Source organism: Oncorhynchus keta, chromosome 3 (genome assembly GCF_023373465.1).
Source record: "Oncorhynchus keta strain PuntledgeMale-10-30-2019 chromosome 3, Oket_V2, whole genome shotgun sequence".
Lineage (NCBI taxonomy): Eukaryota > Metazoa > Chordata > Actinopteri > Salmoniformes > Salmonidae > Oncorhynchus > Oncorhynchus keta.
In genome coordinates, this window is record NC_068423.1 from 17,685,173 (window position 1) to 17,702,825 (window position 17,653).

Here is a 17,653-nt window from a genome sequence, read left to right on the forward strand (position 1 = left end):
TTGATTGCAGACTTTATGTATCTAGTCTATTGTTGTTTCCCTATTCGTCTCATTGGAGCCAGCGACGTTATTACCACATGGCTTTCTTCATGAGATTAACTCCTAGGTAGGGTGTCCATGTGACTAATCCATTCCACTGTACCAGGCCAGGCCCCATCTCTCTCCTTCTCTGTCAGGGAGGACATCCCACTAATCACTTTTACTTAATAAGGGATTTAGACTGCCATGTCCCATTGATACAGATATTTTATTGCCTTGCTCTCTGACTAGAATTCAGTGGCTTGCTGTGTTGGCTGGGAGAGAGAAAGACCCATTGTTCCCCGTAAACACATTATGGGCCGGTCTTAATCCCACATGTGAAAATAGACAGAGAAACTCGCCCTGTCCTGCCTTGCCAGACTGTGTGATAGGGTTACAATAGGACCATCTTTCTCAGAACTCTGATTCTCCTCACTTGGCAAGGCTTCCAGACTGCCCTATGACAGTGAGATTGAGGTCATTAAGATCAAGCACTTCTCCCAACACTGTTGACATAATGCAGTAGGTTTATCAATGTTTTAGTGGGGTGGTATGCACACATCCATGAAAAGACTTGTCCCAGGTGCCTTTTGTTCCACTCTATGTTTACCACACTGGATCCTACCAAGACCAAAACGGACTGGTCAAAGATATTACAGAGGAAACTCATTTAATTTAGCTCCTTTTTGAAATGCTTCACTGATGCATTTAACCTACCTACTTGGAATTTGTCTTCACTTTGACTGTAAATACAGGTAGGGCAATTCTTATGAAAACAAATCCCTGTGAGAGAGAGTTCTGTGGTGGGGAGGCTGGGACCAGCTATTACTTGCATGATCCCTCCACAAACCTTTCTCGAATGTTTGCTTGGAACTATAGTGGAGAACTGAAGAGTGGTTCCTTAAGGTCAACTGTCCAACTACTTTCTACTCAAGTGGGAATATTGGGTGGATAATATATTTGATGAGTCAACAATTTTGTCCCAAAATGAATATTCTCTACCACAGCTGGAGTAGGGAGATAGCGCGACAAAACAACCTGCCCTGCTTGACTCAGATTGGATTGTCCAATATAAAATTATCCGTGTTGGGATTTGCAGGTTAAGAAAGCTTAGGGCTTTAATGTCATGATGTCACATTAATTAGCGGGCCCTCTTATCCTTTCAGTCTGTAAGCCACTACATTCTGTCAGCTTGTGCAGAGTAAAGGACATTTTGGTGGTTTGTCCAGCACCACAGCAGAGGATGCAGGTCGGTGCAAACGGAGGCCACTAACTACCCACCGGTGCAAACGGAGGCCACTAACTACCCACCGTTTACACCTTGCGACTTGTCCGGGTGATGCGTCTGTGAGAGAAGGGAGGCAAACGAGAACAATTCAAAATGGGAGACAAGGATAGTGTGGAGAAGTACCTGGAGAGCAATCCCCAGTTCGCCAAAGAGTACTTTGACAAAAAGTTGAGCCCGGAAGTGATCGCGACAACGTTCGCAGAAAATCTCAAAGATCAATCTTCTTTCAAAGATGTCTCCCAAATTCAGGAGGCCAACATCATCTATGACCTGGTCAAAGAAATGCAATCGCAAATCGTTATGGAAAAGGTATTGCACAAGGTCCTGCAGAGAGTTTGCTTGATTTTGAACGCAGACCGGTGCAGTTACTTTGGTCTTCGAGCTAGAAATGGAGTAGCTGAGCTTACAACGACGCTCTTCAATGTCACCCCTACCTCCAAATACGAAGAAAACCTTGTCAACCCCTCTAATGAGATTGTGTTTCCAATCGATATGGGTGTAGTTGGATACACAGCGCACTCCAAAAAGATTCACAACATTCCGGATGTTACAAAGGTGAGTGTCATTGTCAGCAGGTGCCCAAGCGCCAACGCGCATATAAAATGGGTACATGCGCCAAAGCGGGCGTAAAATGTTACCAAAAGCAATCCCAATGTAATAACACTTGTTCTGTATGCACACTGTTCTTGTCAGATAAATGGAGACTTTGTATACATTTTTTTTAAGTCATTCGTTTCACACATAAGTTTGACATTTGAACTTATGTAGATTTGAGAAGATAATGAAAGTGCAACGTGTTCATCCATGTCTGTTCTCTGTGTCATCTATTTTTGTTAAATTCACTTTCAGGGACTTTTTTGAAGGTGTTGCCTATAGTCGTCTGTCTGGCATTGATTATCTGAGTCCAGAAGTCTGACCAATGCAAACTTTGATTAGTTCCTTTCACCAAGTATGCAGTGAAGTTACATGTATCATTGAATAAGGGATGCATTTTAAATGTTAATGTGGCCCGTGTGTCATGGTTGTTATCCCTCTATATAGTGCAGAAAATCCCTTTTACCTCCAGAAGCCATGAAACTGTCTTTATTCTGGTTAATTTGACATGAATTAATTGCATAGGCCTACATTCATTTATCTACACAGTATTTTATTCTTTAGTTCATTTCATATTTTATCATATTCAAAACAGAACTGTTTTATGATTGCAAAACTGTTTATGTTAAACTGGGGATGACTGAAGATAAATGTTGTAATTGGTCAACATATATTTCTGCATGAACACCCTACTGAATGTATAAATGAACTACAGAATTCGAGTAGGGGTTCAATCTGGGCTTTGTTAGCCAGAAGATGTCCATAATTTGGCTACTTTGATTAGCCAATGATATTTTCAGTGATATGAAAAGCATTTTTATTACTCTCGAGATAATGGTAATAGAATTGTGGCATTTCAATGACATCCATAATGTGCAGGTTACAAAAACCATGGCAAGCAGAGGTGCGTGTTTTGTCTAGTGACTGTGTGCTCAGTAGACCTTTACACACGGCATTCTCTTAATTCAGGGCTAAGGAGGCTGTTAGCCCTGGGCTTATTGCAGTGTGAACGCGACTAATGTCTTGATCCAATATACTTTATTTCACTTCCAGAATAACCGCTTCAGTGACTTTGTGGACAAGCAGACAGGATACAAAACCAAAAACATGCTCTCATTCCCCATGATGGCTGATAAGGAATGCCTTGGTGTTGCCATGGCACTAAACAAAATTGGGGCTGAAGAATTCTCAAAAGCCGATGAGGAAGTAAGTCCTGAGCTCTCAAAGGCAAATACCAGTCTTAGAAAGGTTTCTCAGTATTAGTCTTTATGAAAATACCTTTCAAATACCATACGATTAATACATAATAGCACAATTCACATGACATATACATACACTGTATAGCCTACATTGCCCTAATAATTTATATTACTTTAAAATAAATGCTAATACTGCAATAAAACTACCAGGGGCTCTCTAGATCAAGAGAGGTGGCAATACTGCATATTCATTGTTAGCACTGTGTGAGGGGTGTATGGCATCAGTAGTCTGGAGGACATCGCATCAGATGAATGCCTGTTTGCTGAACTGAGAATTGATTTAATCTGATTTGGTTCTCAGCTCTGGAACAAGTACTTGGTCTTTGCCCAAGTCATTGCCACGCAGCATCACACTGCATACATGTTCAACGTGGAATCCAGGAGGAGTCAGGTAAGAACCCAGTGTAATCCCACCATTCAGCACGAGCTGTCATCAACTGTGTCAATTATGCTGGCCCTTGAATACAAAGACAAAGTTCACCAAGGCAATTTGCTATTAGTGTTTGAAGAATATAAAGAGTGGTGTTAGGTATCAGTCATGCACTGCATTCGGAATGTATTCAGAACCCTTCCTCTTTTCCACATTTTGTTACATTACAGCCTTATTCTAAAATTGATTTTTTTTATCCACATCAATCTACACACATTACCCCATAATGACTAAAACAGGTTTTTAAAAATGTTTGCAATTGTATTAAATATTTAAAAAACAGAAATACCTGATTACCATAAGTATTCAGACCCTTTGCTATGAGACTCGAAATTGAGCTCAAGTGCATCCCGTTTCCATTGATCATCCTTGTGATATTTCCACAACTTGATTGGAGTCCACTTGTGGTTAATTCAATTGATTGGACATGATTTGGAAAGGCACACACCTGTCTACATAAGGTACCACAGTTGACAGTGCATGCCAGAGCAAAAGCCAAGCCATGAGGTTTGAGACGGGATTGTGTCGAGGCACAGATCTGGAAAAGGGTACCAAAAAACATTTTTACAGCATTGAAGGTCCCCAAAAACACAGTAGCCTCCATCATTCTTAAATGAAAGAAGTTTGGAAGCTCTTCCTATAGCTGGCCGCCCGGCCAAACTGAGCAATCAGGAGAGAAGGGCCTTGGTCAGGGAGGTAACCAAGAACCCGATGGGTTTTTCCAGAAGGACAACCATCTCTGCAGCACTCCACCAATTGGGCCTTTATGGTAGAGTGGCCAGATGGAAGCCACTCCTCAGCAAAAGGCACATACAGCCCATTTGGAGTTTGCCAAAAGGGCACCTAAAGGACTCTCAGAAAATGAGAAACAAGATTATCTGGTCTGATGAAACCAAGATTGAGCTCTTTGGTCTGAATGCAAAGCATCACGCCTGGAGGAAACCTGGCACCATCCCTACGGTGAAGCATGGTGGGGGCAGCATCATGCTGTGGGGATGTTTTTCAGCGGCAGGGACTGGGAGACTAGTCGGGATCAAGGGAAAGACGAACAGAGAAAAGTACAGAGAGATCCTTGATGAAAACCTGTTCCAGTGTGCTCAGGACCTCAGACTGGGGTGAAGGTTAACATTCCAACAGGACATCGATCCTAAGCACACAACCAAGACAACGCAAGAGTGGCTTCAGGACAAGTCTCTGAATGTCCTTGAGTGGTCCAGCCAGAGCCCGGACTTGCACCCGATCTAACATCTCTGAAGATACCTGAAAATAGCTGTGCAGCAACCTGACGGAGCTTGAGAGGATCTGCAGAGAAGAATGGGAGCAACTCCCCAAATACAGATGTGCCAAGCTTGTAGTGTCACACCCAAGAGACTCGAGGCAGTAATCGCTGCCAAAGGTGCTTCAACAAAGTATGTGATATTTCAGTTTTTTGTTTTTTTATACATTTGCAAAACCATTTCTAATTGTCATTATGGGGTAGTGTGTGTAGATTGATGAGGAAAAAACAAAAACAATTTAATCAAATTTAGAATAAGGCTGTAACGTAACAAAATGTGGAAAAGGTCAAGGGGTCGGAATACTTTCCGAATGCACTGTGTATCAATGATCATCATACTATACCTTCATATCAGTTAAAGTTTCCTGTAAAGCCGTGTTTTACCATGCAATCCATGACTTAACCATTATAACAGTTTCCCCATCAAAAACAACAACAACATCTATTATTCTCCCCTTGTTTCACTAGGTCCTTCTGTGGTCTGCCAGCAAAGTATTTGAAGAGTTGACAGACATTGAGAGACAGTTCCACAAAGCTCTGTACACTGTGAGAATCTACCTCAATTGTGAAAGATACTCCGTGGGCCTCTTGGACATGACCAAAGAGAAGGTTTGTTACTAGTGTATAATATGCTAAGGCATATTGCTGTTTTGTCACTGTCTTGAAATGGGCGCCATTTTGGATCTGCTCCCTGTGCGGTTTCGAAATGGGAACACTGAAGTCCTGATTACTGTCTTCCCTCTCTTCTTGCAGGAGTTCTACGATGAGTGGCCAGTGAAGCTGGGAGACGTACCACCGTACAGCGGACCAAAGACCCCCGACGGAAGGGTAAGTAAGCATCCATTTTCCGTTGATATGATTCTCTCTAAGCACTCTGCTCTTTTCTCTACTGCCTCGTCTATTACATAATCACAGCCAGTGAATGTTGTCCTGTGCATCTGCAGGAAGTCATCTTCTACAAGATCATCGACTATCTCTTAGAAGGACCCAAAGAGGAAATCAAAGTCATACCGTAAGTACCAGTAGCTTCTTGTCATAAACCACTCGTTATTATGCTTTCTGAAGAAACCAAAAAGTCTGAAAGTACCAAAATACATCACTCACTGTCTTACTCCCTCTGTTTCATTGTAGGGGTCCTCCTATTGACCACTGGGCCCTGGTGAGTGGGCTCCCCACTTACGTGTCAGAGAACGGCTTTGTAAGTTGATGTGAAAGAGTGCATGTAGTCCATACATTAACCACAGACCATATACTATCCTCACGCATGTAGGGCCAACTGTACATTGGAGACTTTTGAGAGTGATTTGACTGTTATTTATTTATTGATCCATGTATGTTTATTTAATTTGATCCCTCAGGTCCTCGGATTGATTGGGATGGGGGTGGGGGTGTAACTTAATTTTGTATGTATGTATTCATGTTTGCTGGCAAGATTATTCAGAAACAACAACAAAAAACATTTGATTGCGAAAAAGGAGTGATTTGACTTAAATATGTCTTCTTCTTCTTCCGCTGTAGATTTGTAACATGATGAATGTTGCCGCTGATGAGTACTTCACGTTCCAGGTAAGGACTATGGTATTGAGTATAGGATGACCTTGGTGTTACAATATATCAAGTCATCAGCAACATGTGCTATTTGAAGACGACCACCAGCCCTCAGATTGGTGTTGTATCGCTAAAACGCAATAATCTAGGGATCCTTCTCAAAGCGTTTACTAATCGACTTCATGCCGTTTTGTCTTTCAGAAAGAGGCTGTGGATGAGTCAGGTTTCGTCATCAAGAACGTCTTGTCCCTTCCCATCGTCAACAAAAAGGAAGAAATTGTGGGTATTGCCACTTTCTTCAACAGGAAAGATGGTAAACCATTCGATGAGCACGACGAACAGATCACTGAGGTAAGTGCACAGACATTCTCTCGCTCTCTCTCACACTCTCGCACTTTCTCTCTCTTTCTCTCTCTCTTTTTCTCTCTCTCTCTTTTGCATGTTCTCTCTCACACTCTCGCACTTTCTCTTTCCCTCTCTTTTTTTCTCTCTCTCTCTTTTGCATGCTCTCTCTCTCTCTGTCATATCAACCACTTCTCTCATCATTCCTGTCATGGGTTGTGAACGTATGAGGTGCTAAAGACCTGTCTGCATTGTTCCAGGCCCTCACCCAGTTCCTGGGATGGTCAGTGTTGAACTGCGACACGTACGACAGACTGAACAGAATGGAGTGGAGAAAGGACATCGCCCAGGAGATGCTCATGTGCCAGACTAGATGCACCAACATAGAAATGCAGAGTATCCTGGTGAGACCTGAGATATGTTAGATCTTAGACCTTCTAGACAGTGGAGATTCACAAAGGAAACTAGCCTCATGGGACGTACATTTTCTCTTTCCACAGAACACAAAGGAAAAGTTTGATGCGGATCCAGAAGACTGTGACCAGAAAGAGATGTACAAACTCTTGGTAGGATCATGTTTCAGGCTGCCAGTGAAAGTGGGTAGAGACACAATGATAATGTGGCAGAGTGGTGTGAGGGATCAACTTGGACAAGGGCATGATACCAAACACAGAACAGGTTATGAACAGGTTAATAACACTTTCAACTGCCTGTGAAAGTGGACTCAGCAAGTTAATAAACATTTGGTTATTCATTTGCCCTTGTGTAGAGATCAAATTGTCCTGTGGCCATAGACGTCGACCTGCTACTGTTCTCCTTCAGTGACTTCCCTGTGACTGAGCACGGCCTCATCATGTGCGGGATTCGCTGCTTCTTTGAGCTGAACGTGGTGGAGAAGTTCAAAGTGCCAGCAGAGGTCAGTCCTGAAGCCCCTGGCTAGTAAAGCAATCATGTTTATTTGAATGTAGTTATTTAGTTGTAACCTCAGTATTATACAGTAAATGTCTCCAGAATGCATTGCAATGTATAAACTGTGCATGACTCAATACATTCCTTTTGTCAAACTACTAGGCTATGTCTTACTGGTTTGCTCATACAAATCAAATCAGATGTTATTTGTCACATGCACCGAATACAACAGGTGTAGACTTTACCGTGATATGCTTACTTACGAGCCCTTTCCCATTAGTGCAGAGTTAAAAAGTAAGGAAATGAGCAAATAGAATAGAAAATAACAACAATAAAATAACAATAACAAGGCTATATACAAGGTCCCGGAGTCAATGTGCAGGGATACGAGGTAGTTGAGTTAATATGTACATGTACTGTAGCTCATGGTAAACGTGACAAACAGATCATTGGTCAAATATCCCTCATGTCATAGTGTTTCCTTTTCTCATGTACAACCAGACCCTCACGCGATGGATGTACACTGTCCGGAAAGGTTACCGTGACATCACCTACCACAACTGGAGACACGGCTTCAACGTGGGCCAGACCATGTTCTGTCTTCTACAGGTGAGTCCCTTTACTCCTACAGCACCAGTACTATCACCTGATACCTACATCGATTTACAGAATGACGGTGTATAACCTCACCAAAAGAAGAGTACAGTGCCTTGCGAAAGTATTCGGCCCCCTTGAACTTTGCAACCTTTTGCCACATTTCAGGCTTCAAACATAAATATATAAAACTGTATATTTTTGTGAAGAATCAACAACAAGTGGGACACAATCATGAAGTGGAACGACATTTATTGGATATTTCACACTTTTTTTAACGAATCAAAAACTGAAAAATTGGGCGTGCAAAATTATTCAGCCCTGTTACTTTCAGTGCAGCAAACTCTCTCCAGAAGTTCAGTGAGGATCTCTGAATGATCCAATGTTGACCTAAATGACTAATGATGATAAATACAATCCACCTGTGTGTAATCAAGTCTCCGTATAAATGCACCTGCACTGTGATAGTCTCAGAGGTCCGTTAAAAGCGCAGAGAGCATCATGAAGAACAAGGAACACACCAGGCAGGTCCGAGATACTGTTGTGAAGAAGTTTAAAGCCGTATTTGGATACAAAAAGATTTCCCACGCTTTAAACATCCCAAGGAGCACTGTGCAAGCGATAATATTGAAATGGAAGGAGTATCAGACCACTGCAAATCTACCAAGAACTGGCCGTCCTTCTAAACTTTCAGCTCATACAAGGAGAAGACTGATCAGAGATGCAGCCAAGAGGCCCATGATCACTCTGGATGAACTGCAGAGATCTACAGCTGAGGTGGGAGACTCTGTCCATAGGACAACAATCAGTCGTATATTGCACAAATCTGGCCTTTATGGAAGAGTGGCAAGAAGAAAGCCATTTCTTAAAGATATCCATAAAAAGTGTTGTTTAAAGTTTGCCACAAGCCACCTGGGAGACACACCAAACATGTGGAAGAAGGTGCTCTGGTCAGATGAAACCAAAATTGAACTTTTTGACAACAATGCAAAACGTTATGTTTGGCGTAAAAGCAACACAGCTCATCACCCTGAACACACCATCCCCACTGTCAAACATGGTGGTGGCAGCATCATGTTTTGGGCCTGCTTTTCTTCAGCAGGGACAGGGAAGATGGTTCAAATTGATGGGAAGATGGATGGAGCCAAATACAGGACCATTCTGGAAGAACCTGATGGAGTCTGCAAAAGACCTGAGACTGGGACAGAGATTTGTCTTCCAACAAGACAATGATCCAAAACATAAAGCAAAATCTACAATGGAATGGTTAAAAAATAAACATATCCAGGTGTTAGAATGGCCAAGTCAAAGTCCAGACCTGAATCCAATCGAGAATCTGTGGAGAGAACTGAAAACTGCTGTTCACAAATGCTCTCCATCCAACCTCACTGAGCTCGAGCTGTTTTGCAAGGAGGAATGGGAAAAAATGTCAGTCTCTCGATGTGCAAAACTGATAGAGACATACCCCATGCGACTTACAGTCGTAATCACAGCAAAAGGTGGCGCTACAAAGTATTAACTTAAGGGGGCTGAATAATCTTGCACGCCCAATTTTTCAGTTTTTGATTTGTTAAAAAAGTTTGGAATATCCAATAAATGTCGTTCCACTTCATGATTGTGTCCCACTTGTTGTTGATTCTTCACAAAAAAATACAGTTTTATATCTTTATGTTTGAAGCCTGAAATGTGGCAAAAGGTCGCAAAGTTCAAAGGGGCCGAATACTTTCGCAAGGCACTGTAGTTAAAAGTTCATGTTTGTTTAGAGACATTGATGCTGCCAACCAATGGCTGCCCACTAATGTAGGTCAGGGAGGTGAGCCAACTGTTTGATAATGGATCGTTCACCCCACCCCTCCCATTCTGTTTGATAGTAGATCGATCACCCCACCCCTCCCATTCTGTTTGATAATAGATCGATCACCCCACCCCTCCCATTCTGTTTGATAATAGATCGATCACCCCACCCCTCCCATTCTGTTTGATAATGGATCGATCACCCCACCCCTCCAATTCTGTTTGATAATAGATCGATCACCCCACCCCTCCCATTCTGTTTGATAATAGATCGATCACCCCACTCCTCCCATTCTGTTTGATAATGGATCGATCACCCCACCCCTCCCATTCTGTTTGATAATGGATCGATCACCCCTCCCATTCTGTTTGATAATAGATTGATCACCCCACCCCTCCCATTCTGTTTGATAATAGATCGATCACCCCTCCCATTCTGTTTGATAATAGATTGATCACCCCACCCCTCCCATTCTGTTTGATAATAGATTGATCACCCCACCCCTCCCATTCTGTTTGATAATAGATTGATCACCCCACCCCTCCCATTCTGTTTGATAATAGATTGATCACCCCACCCCTCCCATTCTGTTTGATAATAGATTGATCACCCCACCCCTCCCATTCTGTTTGATAATAGATTGATCACCCCACCTCTCCCATTCTGTTTGATAATAGATTGATCACCCCACCCCTCCCATTCTGTTTGATAATAGATTGATCACCCCACCCCTCCCATTCTGTTTGATAATAGATTGATCACCCCACCCCTCCCATTCTGTTTGATAATAGATTGATCACCCCACCCCTCCCATTCTGTTTGATAATAGATTGATCACCCCACCCCTCCCATTTTGTTTGATAATGGATCGTTTTTTTTGTGTGATGTTTTTTGTGAAGTAGAAAAACAAAAAGAGAAAATATAATGGATCAGCCCTTTTGCTTCACAGACTGGCAGGCTGAGGAAATATTACTCTGACCTGGATGCCTTTGCCATGGTGGCTGCTGCATTCTGCCACGATATTGACCACAGGGGGACCAACAACTTATACCAGACAAAGTAAGAACCCCCTTCGTTTACCTATGAGCATTCAAAGTGCAGATTGACGTTTATTGTCATGAGTCTTGTCTTGGAGGCAGAACTGAGCGAGTTCTCCTTAGATAGACCAGCTGCAAAGTCAAAACTGGTTATATTGTAAAAGGGTTAGGCATTAGGGTTAGCAGTGTGGGTAAGGTTAGGGTTAAGGTTAGGGTTAGGGTTAGGCATTAGGGTTAGCAGTGTGGGTACAGTTAGGGTTAAGGTTAGGGTTAGGCATTAGGGTTAGCAGTGTGGGTAAGGTTAGGGTTAAGGTCAGGGTTAGGGTTAAGGTTAGGGTTAGGCATTAGGGTTAGCAGTGTGGGTACGGTTAGGGTTAAGGTTAGGGTTAAGGTTAGGGTTAGTGTTAAGGTTAGGGTTAGGCATTAGGGTTAGCAGTGTGGGTACAGTTAGGGTTAAGGATAGGGTTAGGCATTAGGGTTAGCAGTGTGGGTAAGGTTAGGGTTAAGGTCAGGGTTAGGGTTAAGGTTAGGGTTAGGCATTAGGGTTAGCAGTGTGGGTACGGTTAGGGTTAAGGTTAGGGTTAGTGTTAAGGTTAGGGTTAGGCATTAGGGTTAGCAGTGTGGGTACGGTTAGGGTTAAGGTTAGGGTTAGGGTTAAGGTTAGGGTTAGGCATTAGGGTTAGCGGTTAGGGTTAAGGTTAGGGTTAAGGTTAGGGTTAGGCATTAGGGTTAGCAGTGTGGGTACGGTTAGGGTTAAGGTTAGGGTTAGGGTTAAGGTTAGGGTTAGGCATTAGGGTTAGCAGTGTGGGTACGGTTAGGGTTAAGGTTAGGGTTAGGGTTAGGCATTAGGGTTAGCAGTGTGGGTATGGTTAGGGTTAAGGTTAGGGTTAGAGTTAGGCATTAGGGTTAGCAGTGTGGGTACGGTTAGGGTTAAGGTTAGGGTTAGTGTTAAGGTTAGGCATTAGGGTTAGCAGTGTGGGTACGGTTAGGGTTAAGGTTAGGGTTAGGGTTAGGCATTAGGGTTAGCAGTGTGGGTACGGTTAGGGTTAAGGTTAGGGTTAGGGTTAGGCATTAGGGTTAGCAGTGTGGGTATGGTTAGGGTTAAGGTTAGGGTTAGAGTTAGGCATTAGGGTTAGCAGTGTGGGTACGGTTAGGGTTAAGGTTAGGGTTAGTGTTAAGGTTAGGCATTAGGGTTAGCAGTGTGGGTACGGTTAGGGTTAAGGTTAGGGTTAAGGTTAGGGTTAGGCATTAGGGTTAGCAGTGTGGGTACGGTTAGGGTTAAGGTTAGGGTTAGTGTTACGGTTATGGTTAGGCATTAGGGTTAGCAGTGTGGGTACGGTTAGTGTTAAGGTTAGGGCTAGTGTTAAGGTTAGGGTTAGGCATTAGGGTTAGCAGTGTGGGTACGGTTAGGGTTAAGGTTAATGTTCGGTTTAAAATCAGATTTGATGACTTTGTGGCTGTGCCAGATAGCGACCACTCTGCAGAGCTGCTGTCAGAACAAAATGCATGACGGGGGAAATAAATGCCAACCTGCACTCGAAGCACACAGTTTAGTTATCTGTTATTGGTTTGGAATGTGCCGTTTGGGGTCTAACGACTGGGTGTTACCCCTCTCTGACCTGCAGGAGTGGATCGCCTTTAGCCAAACTACACGGATCCTCCATCATGGAGAGGCACCATTTGGAGTATAGCAAGACGCTCATGGCTGAGGAGGTTAGAGACGCCTGACTCCAGTGTCTGTGTCCCAAATGGCACCCTATTCCCTATAGAGTGCACTACGTTTGGCCAGAGTTTGTGCACAAGGCATTTGCGGGAGTTGAACTTACATTTTTCTCTGCTCCTCCTTCAGAGCCTGAACATCTTTGTGAATCTCCAGAAGCGTCAGTTTGAGACTGTACAGCACTTGTTTGACGTCTGCATCATTGCCACTGATCTGGCCTTGTATTTCAAGTGGGTTTTTACAATTGTTGTTATCTCTGATATAGCTGCTTCTTAATATACTGAATCAGTATCATCTATCATGTGCAAACTGCTAATTTGACTGTTGGTCTGACCCCCAGAAAAAGAACAATGTTCCAGAACATTGTGAACGCCACTGAGCCAATGGAAACCGAGAAGGATAAAATCGATCATATTTCCAACAACCCAGTCAGGAAGGAAATTATCATGTGAGTAGGAATGTTCTTCTGTCCTCAATCTCGGGGGTTTGCTACGCGATTGCAAACTTGAGGCAGTTGGCCACTTTTCTTAAAGTGCACATTGCCACAGTTTACGGTTGCGTGTATAACATTAATGAAGATTCTTGTATAATTCTGGAATAATTCCTCTAACAGTACTGTCCCTTCTTGTGTGTCAGGGCCATGATGATGACAGGTTGTGACTTGTCTGCCATCACCAAACCATGGGATGTCCAGAGCAAGGTGGGTGCTATATCTGTCCACCATGTCATGAAACAAAACAACACAGGAAAACAAAATCCCTTTTTCCATTTCCTCCAAACAATATAGACCACAGGAAGCTCCGAGGTGCAGATTAGTACTGATACATTCTTTGCTGCTAATTCTCCACCTCATAGGTGGCTCTTATGGTCGCAGCTGAGTTCTGGGAGCAAGGTGACTTGGAAAGGACCGTTCTCGATCAGCAACCCATTGTGAGTTTGTGAGGGGGGGGGGGTCTGTTTATTTACAATAGATGTTTATAGAGTAATCACTGAACATATGTTAGTTCTCTGTTTGTGTTGATCTTACTCCATCCCGTTCATTGCTCCTCAGCCCATGATGGACAGAAACTGTGCAGCGGAGTTACCCAAGATGCAGTGCGGTTTCATTCAGTTTGTGTGTGCGTTCGTGTACAAGGTAACTGCCTGGCTGGTTGAAATTCAACCAAGCCCTATTTTTTTGTGTAGATGAGATCAGTTTCTCTGTGAACTATCAATATCAACTCCTGTGACAGGGCCGTCCAGTTTAGACCACCTGAGAGCCTAGTGGGCTTATTTATCTCTAAGTGTGCACCAGATAAACTCCCCGGCAGGAATGTTTGCACCGTAAAGGAAGATGTCAGGCTGAGTGACAGTCCCGGGTATGTGAATGCTTGCGATAAATGGGGCCTACTTGTGTGCAGGAATTCGCAAGGTTCCACGTAGAGATCACCCCCATGTTTGATGGGCTGAACATCAACCTAAAGAACTGGAAAGAGCTGGCCGACATCCACGCCGCCAAGATGGCGGCCATCGAGGAAGAGAAAAAGAAGCTTGAGGCACCACCAGGTGACATTTGAAATACATTCAAGTCTCAAAGAAATCAGGGTTGGAGTCAGTTTGGAATTTGGAATTTATTTCAATTCAAGCCATGAATTGAAGTTCTATTTTTAATTGAATTTAAGAAGTTTAAAAAATCTAATGTTTACATAATATTGGACGCCATATGTCAAAATAAACATTTATTATAAGATAGTACTTTAATAATCCCCCAAACGGTGATTAATAAAGTGATTTACCCAGAGTGTACAACACATTAAGAACACCTGCTCTTTCCATGACTGACCAGGTGAATCCAGGTGAAAGATATTATCCTTTATTGATGTCACTTGTTAAATATACCTCAATGAGTGTAGATGGTGTGGAGACAGGTTAAAGAAGGATTTTTAAGCCTTGAAACAATTGAGACATGATTTTATGTGTGCAACTCAATATTAGGAAGGTGTCCTTAATGTTTGTTTTGTATACTCAGTGTAATGACAGGTAGAAGAAATTAACCATTTTAATTTCATTGAATTAAATATACTTCCTTTAAAGGGTAAATCTGCAGTTGCTAGATGCATTTTATGTCTTCTAAATGAGATGTACCCACTGATTCTTGAAGAATATAACTTATAAATGCCTCATGAGCTTAGTTCAACTGTCGTACCCAATCAGAACCCAAATAAGCCTGTTTTACTCCAATGTTTGTAAACAAAGTACATGTAAACAAACACTATATAGCCTCAAACCATAGTTAAAAGTATCATTTTGATATCGTGGATGGTTAGTCCTTTCATCCATAGCACTGTCTATGAGTGGTAACATTTCTCCAGCCCCATCCCCTCAGCTTTTTACCGAAACAGGGGCGGGGAATACGCTTTGTTATTGTTTCAACTGCTGATTTCCTCTTTTAATTCAAATTCAATTCAAATTCAAGAACTGAATTAGAATTAAAGGGAATGCTATTGTACAATCTCCAGAGAAATATCCATACCACTAAGTACCATTATTTTAGACACAGTGCCTGAGGCTTGTCAATGCACACACTAGCCAAGGCTTCAGTGGTCATTCAGGCCACAAAGTTACCTAACCTTGGTGTTAAGGTTACCTAAGTAGACAAACTGAGACAGTCTTCTTACGGTTTATATTGCTGCTTCCTGTCTTGCTATTAAATCAAATCAATCAAACTTTTGATTTGATTTGTCTTTCTATGCATGTCATTGCTGTCTTGCTGTGTTGCTACTTGCTGGCTAACTGTCCTGCTGTCCGGTTTTCTAATTAAACAGCAGATGAGGTCCCAGAGGGGGGAAAGTCCAAGACCTGCACCATTGCCTAACCCCCTGGAGTGTGCCTCTGCCCTTGCCGTGTGGCGGAGGATCCCTAGGCGCAGCAGGCAGTCAGTGTGAAGTTGTATCCCTTTGTGGACTGACTCGATCGCTTCCCCTCATTCTCAGGACTTGATAAGCCAATCCTGATGGATCAACACAGATGTACCAGCAGTTGGAGCATTACCATATCTGGACAGCACAGTTAAAGTAGAGCATATCTTTCACAGATAACTAACTATAGGTACTACTTAATCGACAACTAACATCATCTATGTAATGAAACAAACATTACATCTTAACATCTGCCAAATGGCATATACTGTATTTAAAAACTATTTATTGAGACTCATTCTGCTCGGGGAAATAATTAGCTGTACATTTTTATCCATACTCTGATGGCCCATAAAGATATGAGGGTGAGAGTTCAGTGGACAAACTTTTATAACTGAGCTGTTTTATTAGAACAGGAATACTGCTAAATATCTTATATACACATCTCAAGATTTTTTTTACGAACAAATATGAGTACAAATGATAACACAAACTCTGTAGAAAGAGAGAGACAGACACTGCTCCTTTAGAAAGCTGTGCTGTAAGAGCACACGCTTCTTCCCATAACTCAAGCTTAAAAGGTAAACTTGCTACTGTGTTTTAGCAAGTGACAATTGACTTTACCGAAGGTTAATATTAGCAGCGATGCTGAAAACGTGCACACTCTTCTGAGCCTTGTGAAGGTATATTTGTGTTAATATGCTAAATATATATTTTTGGATTGTTTGTCAGATTTTCTACTTGATGTATTTTGAGAGTCTTTAGATCGTATGAACTGATGATCGATCTGGTTAGAAGTCGCGTTTGAGCATCAGGTATCCATTGCAAACTGTGTACAATTTGAAACTGCACAACATTTTCCCAATAACTTGAAAATGTAATATACATATTACTTGCTATTTATACATATGTGTATCATATATTGAAATGCAGTAATCTTTCAAAAATATAGATTATGCTATTATGTATGTGCATTCTCCCAAAAAATGTAGTTCATCACATAGGAAATGTATGTAAAATATGTACAAATTAAATCTACAATTTGCTTGTTACTAGGAGGCAAGCCTCGGAAATGTTCTATCAGGTTCGTGTGTCTTCAAGTACCTGACCATAAGATGATTTGATGGGATTGAGTTTGCTTGCCAGACAGCTTTTGAGATCTGCACAGCTTTAAACTTTAAATACCCTACTTACTGTAGATCAAGCAGGCTACCGAAGTCTTATCATATCTTTCTGTTTGTGAGGGCCATCATGTTTGTTTGATGGAGTACCAGCCTCCAATGTGGTCTCAGGCAGGCCAAAGTCCTTCTTTTCTTTGTTTGACCATTCGGGGACCTGTGTAAAATGTACTTATGCAACAGTGAGAAAGTTCATTGATGAACCCGATTGAATTGCAATGGGGTTCCCATAAAAATAACTCCTTACAAGTCCTGCCGAGACATCTCCTTTCGACCTACTGTAACAGGTGACTGAGGCGTCTGCGGAGGCAGTGGCTGTAAGCAGGAAACAATGCAGGCAAAGTTTGATTCTTTGCTTATGCAACGTGCCCGGTCAATCAAGAGCACTAATCCAATAAGAGTGGCTTTGACAGCCAACCTGCATCTTAAATGGCTTCTCTGAATCTTTGTTCCTAAAGCTGCTAGGCAGGGAAGGCCACTCGGCCTGGAAAGGTATATCTACTAAGAAAAAATGTATATAACATGTTCATCTACTAATTAAATTGAGAGAGATTAGAATTTGATGTCTGATGAAACGAATTCTACTGTATGTACGTGTCATAAGATGTAACGTGTTAACAAAATAAAGGCATACATCAAAGTCTGGGGGATTCTCGTCACATTCTTTACACCTGCCCACTGAATTCATTTTTACACTTGAACAATTTTACCCACTACCCTTGAAACAAGAGGAGATGGTGGGAGGAGCTATAAGAGGACAGGCTCATT

At 42.2% G+C, this 17,653-nt stretch overlaps 1 protein-coding gene across 2 annotated transcripts; it reads left to right on the plus strand.

Annotated features, from left to right (window-relative positions):
• Nucleotides 1–981: 981 nt before the first annotated feature.
• Nucleotides 982–17,377, plus strand: LOC118363387 (cone cGMP-specific 3',5'-cyclic phosphodiesterase subunit alpha'-like). Of its 2 annotated transcripts, none has more exons than XM_052491508.1 (22): nucleotides 982–1,861; nucleotides 2,954–3,106; nucleotides 3,461–3,550; nucleotides 5,334–5,474; nucleotides 5,619–5,693; nucleotides 5,810–5,877; nucleotides 5,997–6,063; nucleotides 6,384–6,431; nucleotides 6,615–6,764; nucleotides 7,016–7,159; nucleotides 7,256–7,321; nucleotides 7,525–7,671; nucleotides 8,166–8,273; nucleotides 11,003–11,112; nucleotides 12,716–12,803; nucleotides 12,940–13,040; nucleotides 13,151–13,258; nucleotides 13,447–13,510; nucleotides 13,666–13,740; nucleotides 13,862–13,945; nucleotides 14,211–14,355; nucleotides 15,618–17,377. In XM_052491508.1, the coding sequence occupies exons 1-22, from the start codon at nucleotides 1,400–1,402 to the stop codon at nucleotides 15,662–15,664; spliced, it is 2,541 nt and encodes an 846-aa protein (XP_052347468.1). In that variant the 5' UTR covers nucleotides 982–1,399; the 3' UTR covers nucleotides 15,665–17,377. The 2 variants fall into 2 exon arrangements, with proteins under 2 accessions (XP_052347468.1, XP_052347458.1); XM_052491498.1 differs by having other exon boundaries at nucleotides 986–1,861; nucleotides 15,615–17,377.
• The last annotated feature ends 276 nt before the right edge of the window (nucleotides 17,378–17,653 follow it).

Coding starts and splice junctions, on each gene's coding strand:
- LOC118363387 (XM_052491498.1), top strand. CDS start 1,400: ATGGGAGACAAGGATAGTGTGGAGAAGTACCTGGAGAGCAATCCCCAG. Junction 5,878..5,996: donor GAGGAAATCAAAGTCATACC/GTAAGTACCAGT, acceptor GTTTCATTGTAG/GGGTCCTCCTATTGACCACT. Junction 13,259..13,446: donor GTCAGGAAGGAAATTATCAT/GTGAGTAGGAAT, acceptor CTTGTGTGTCAG/GGCCATGATGATGACAGGTT.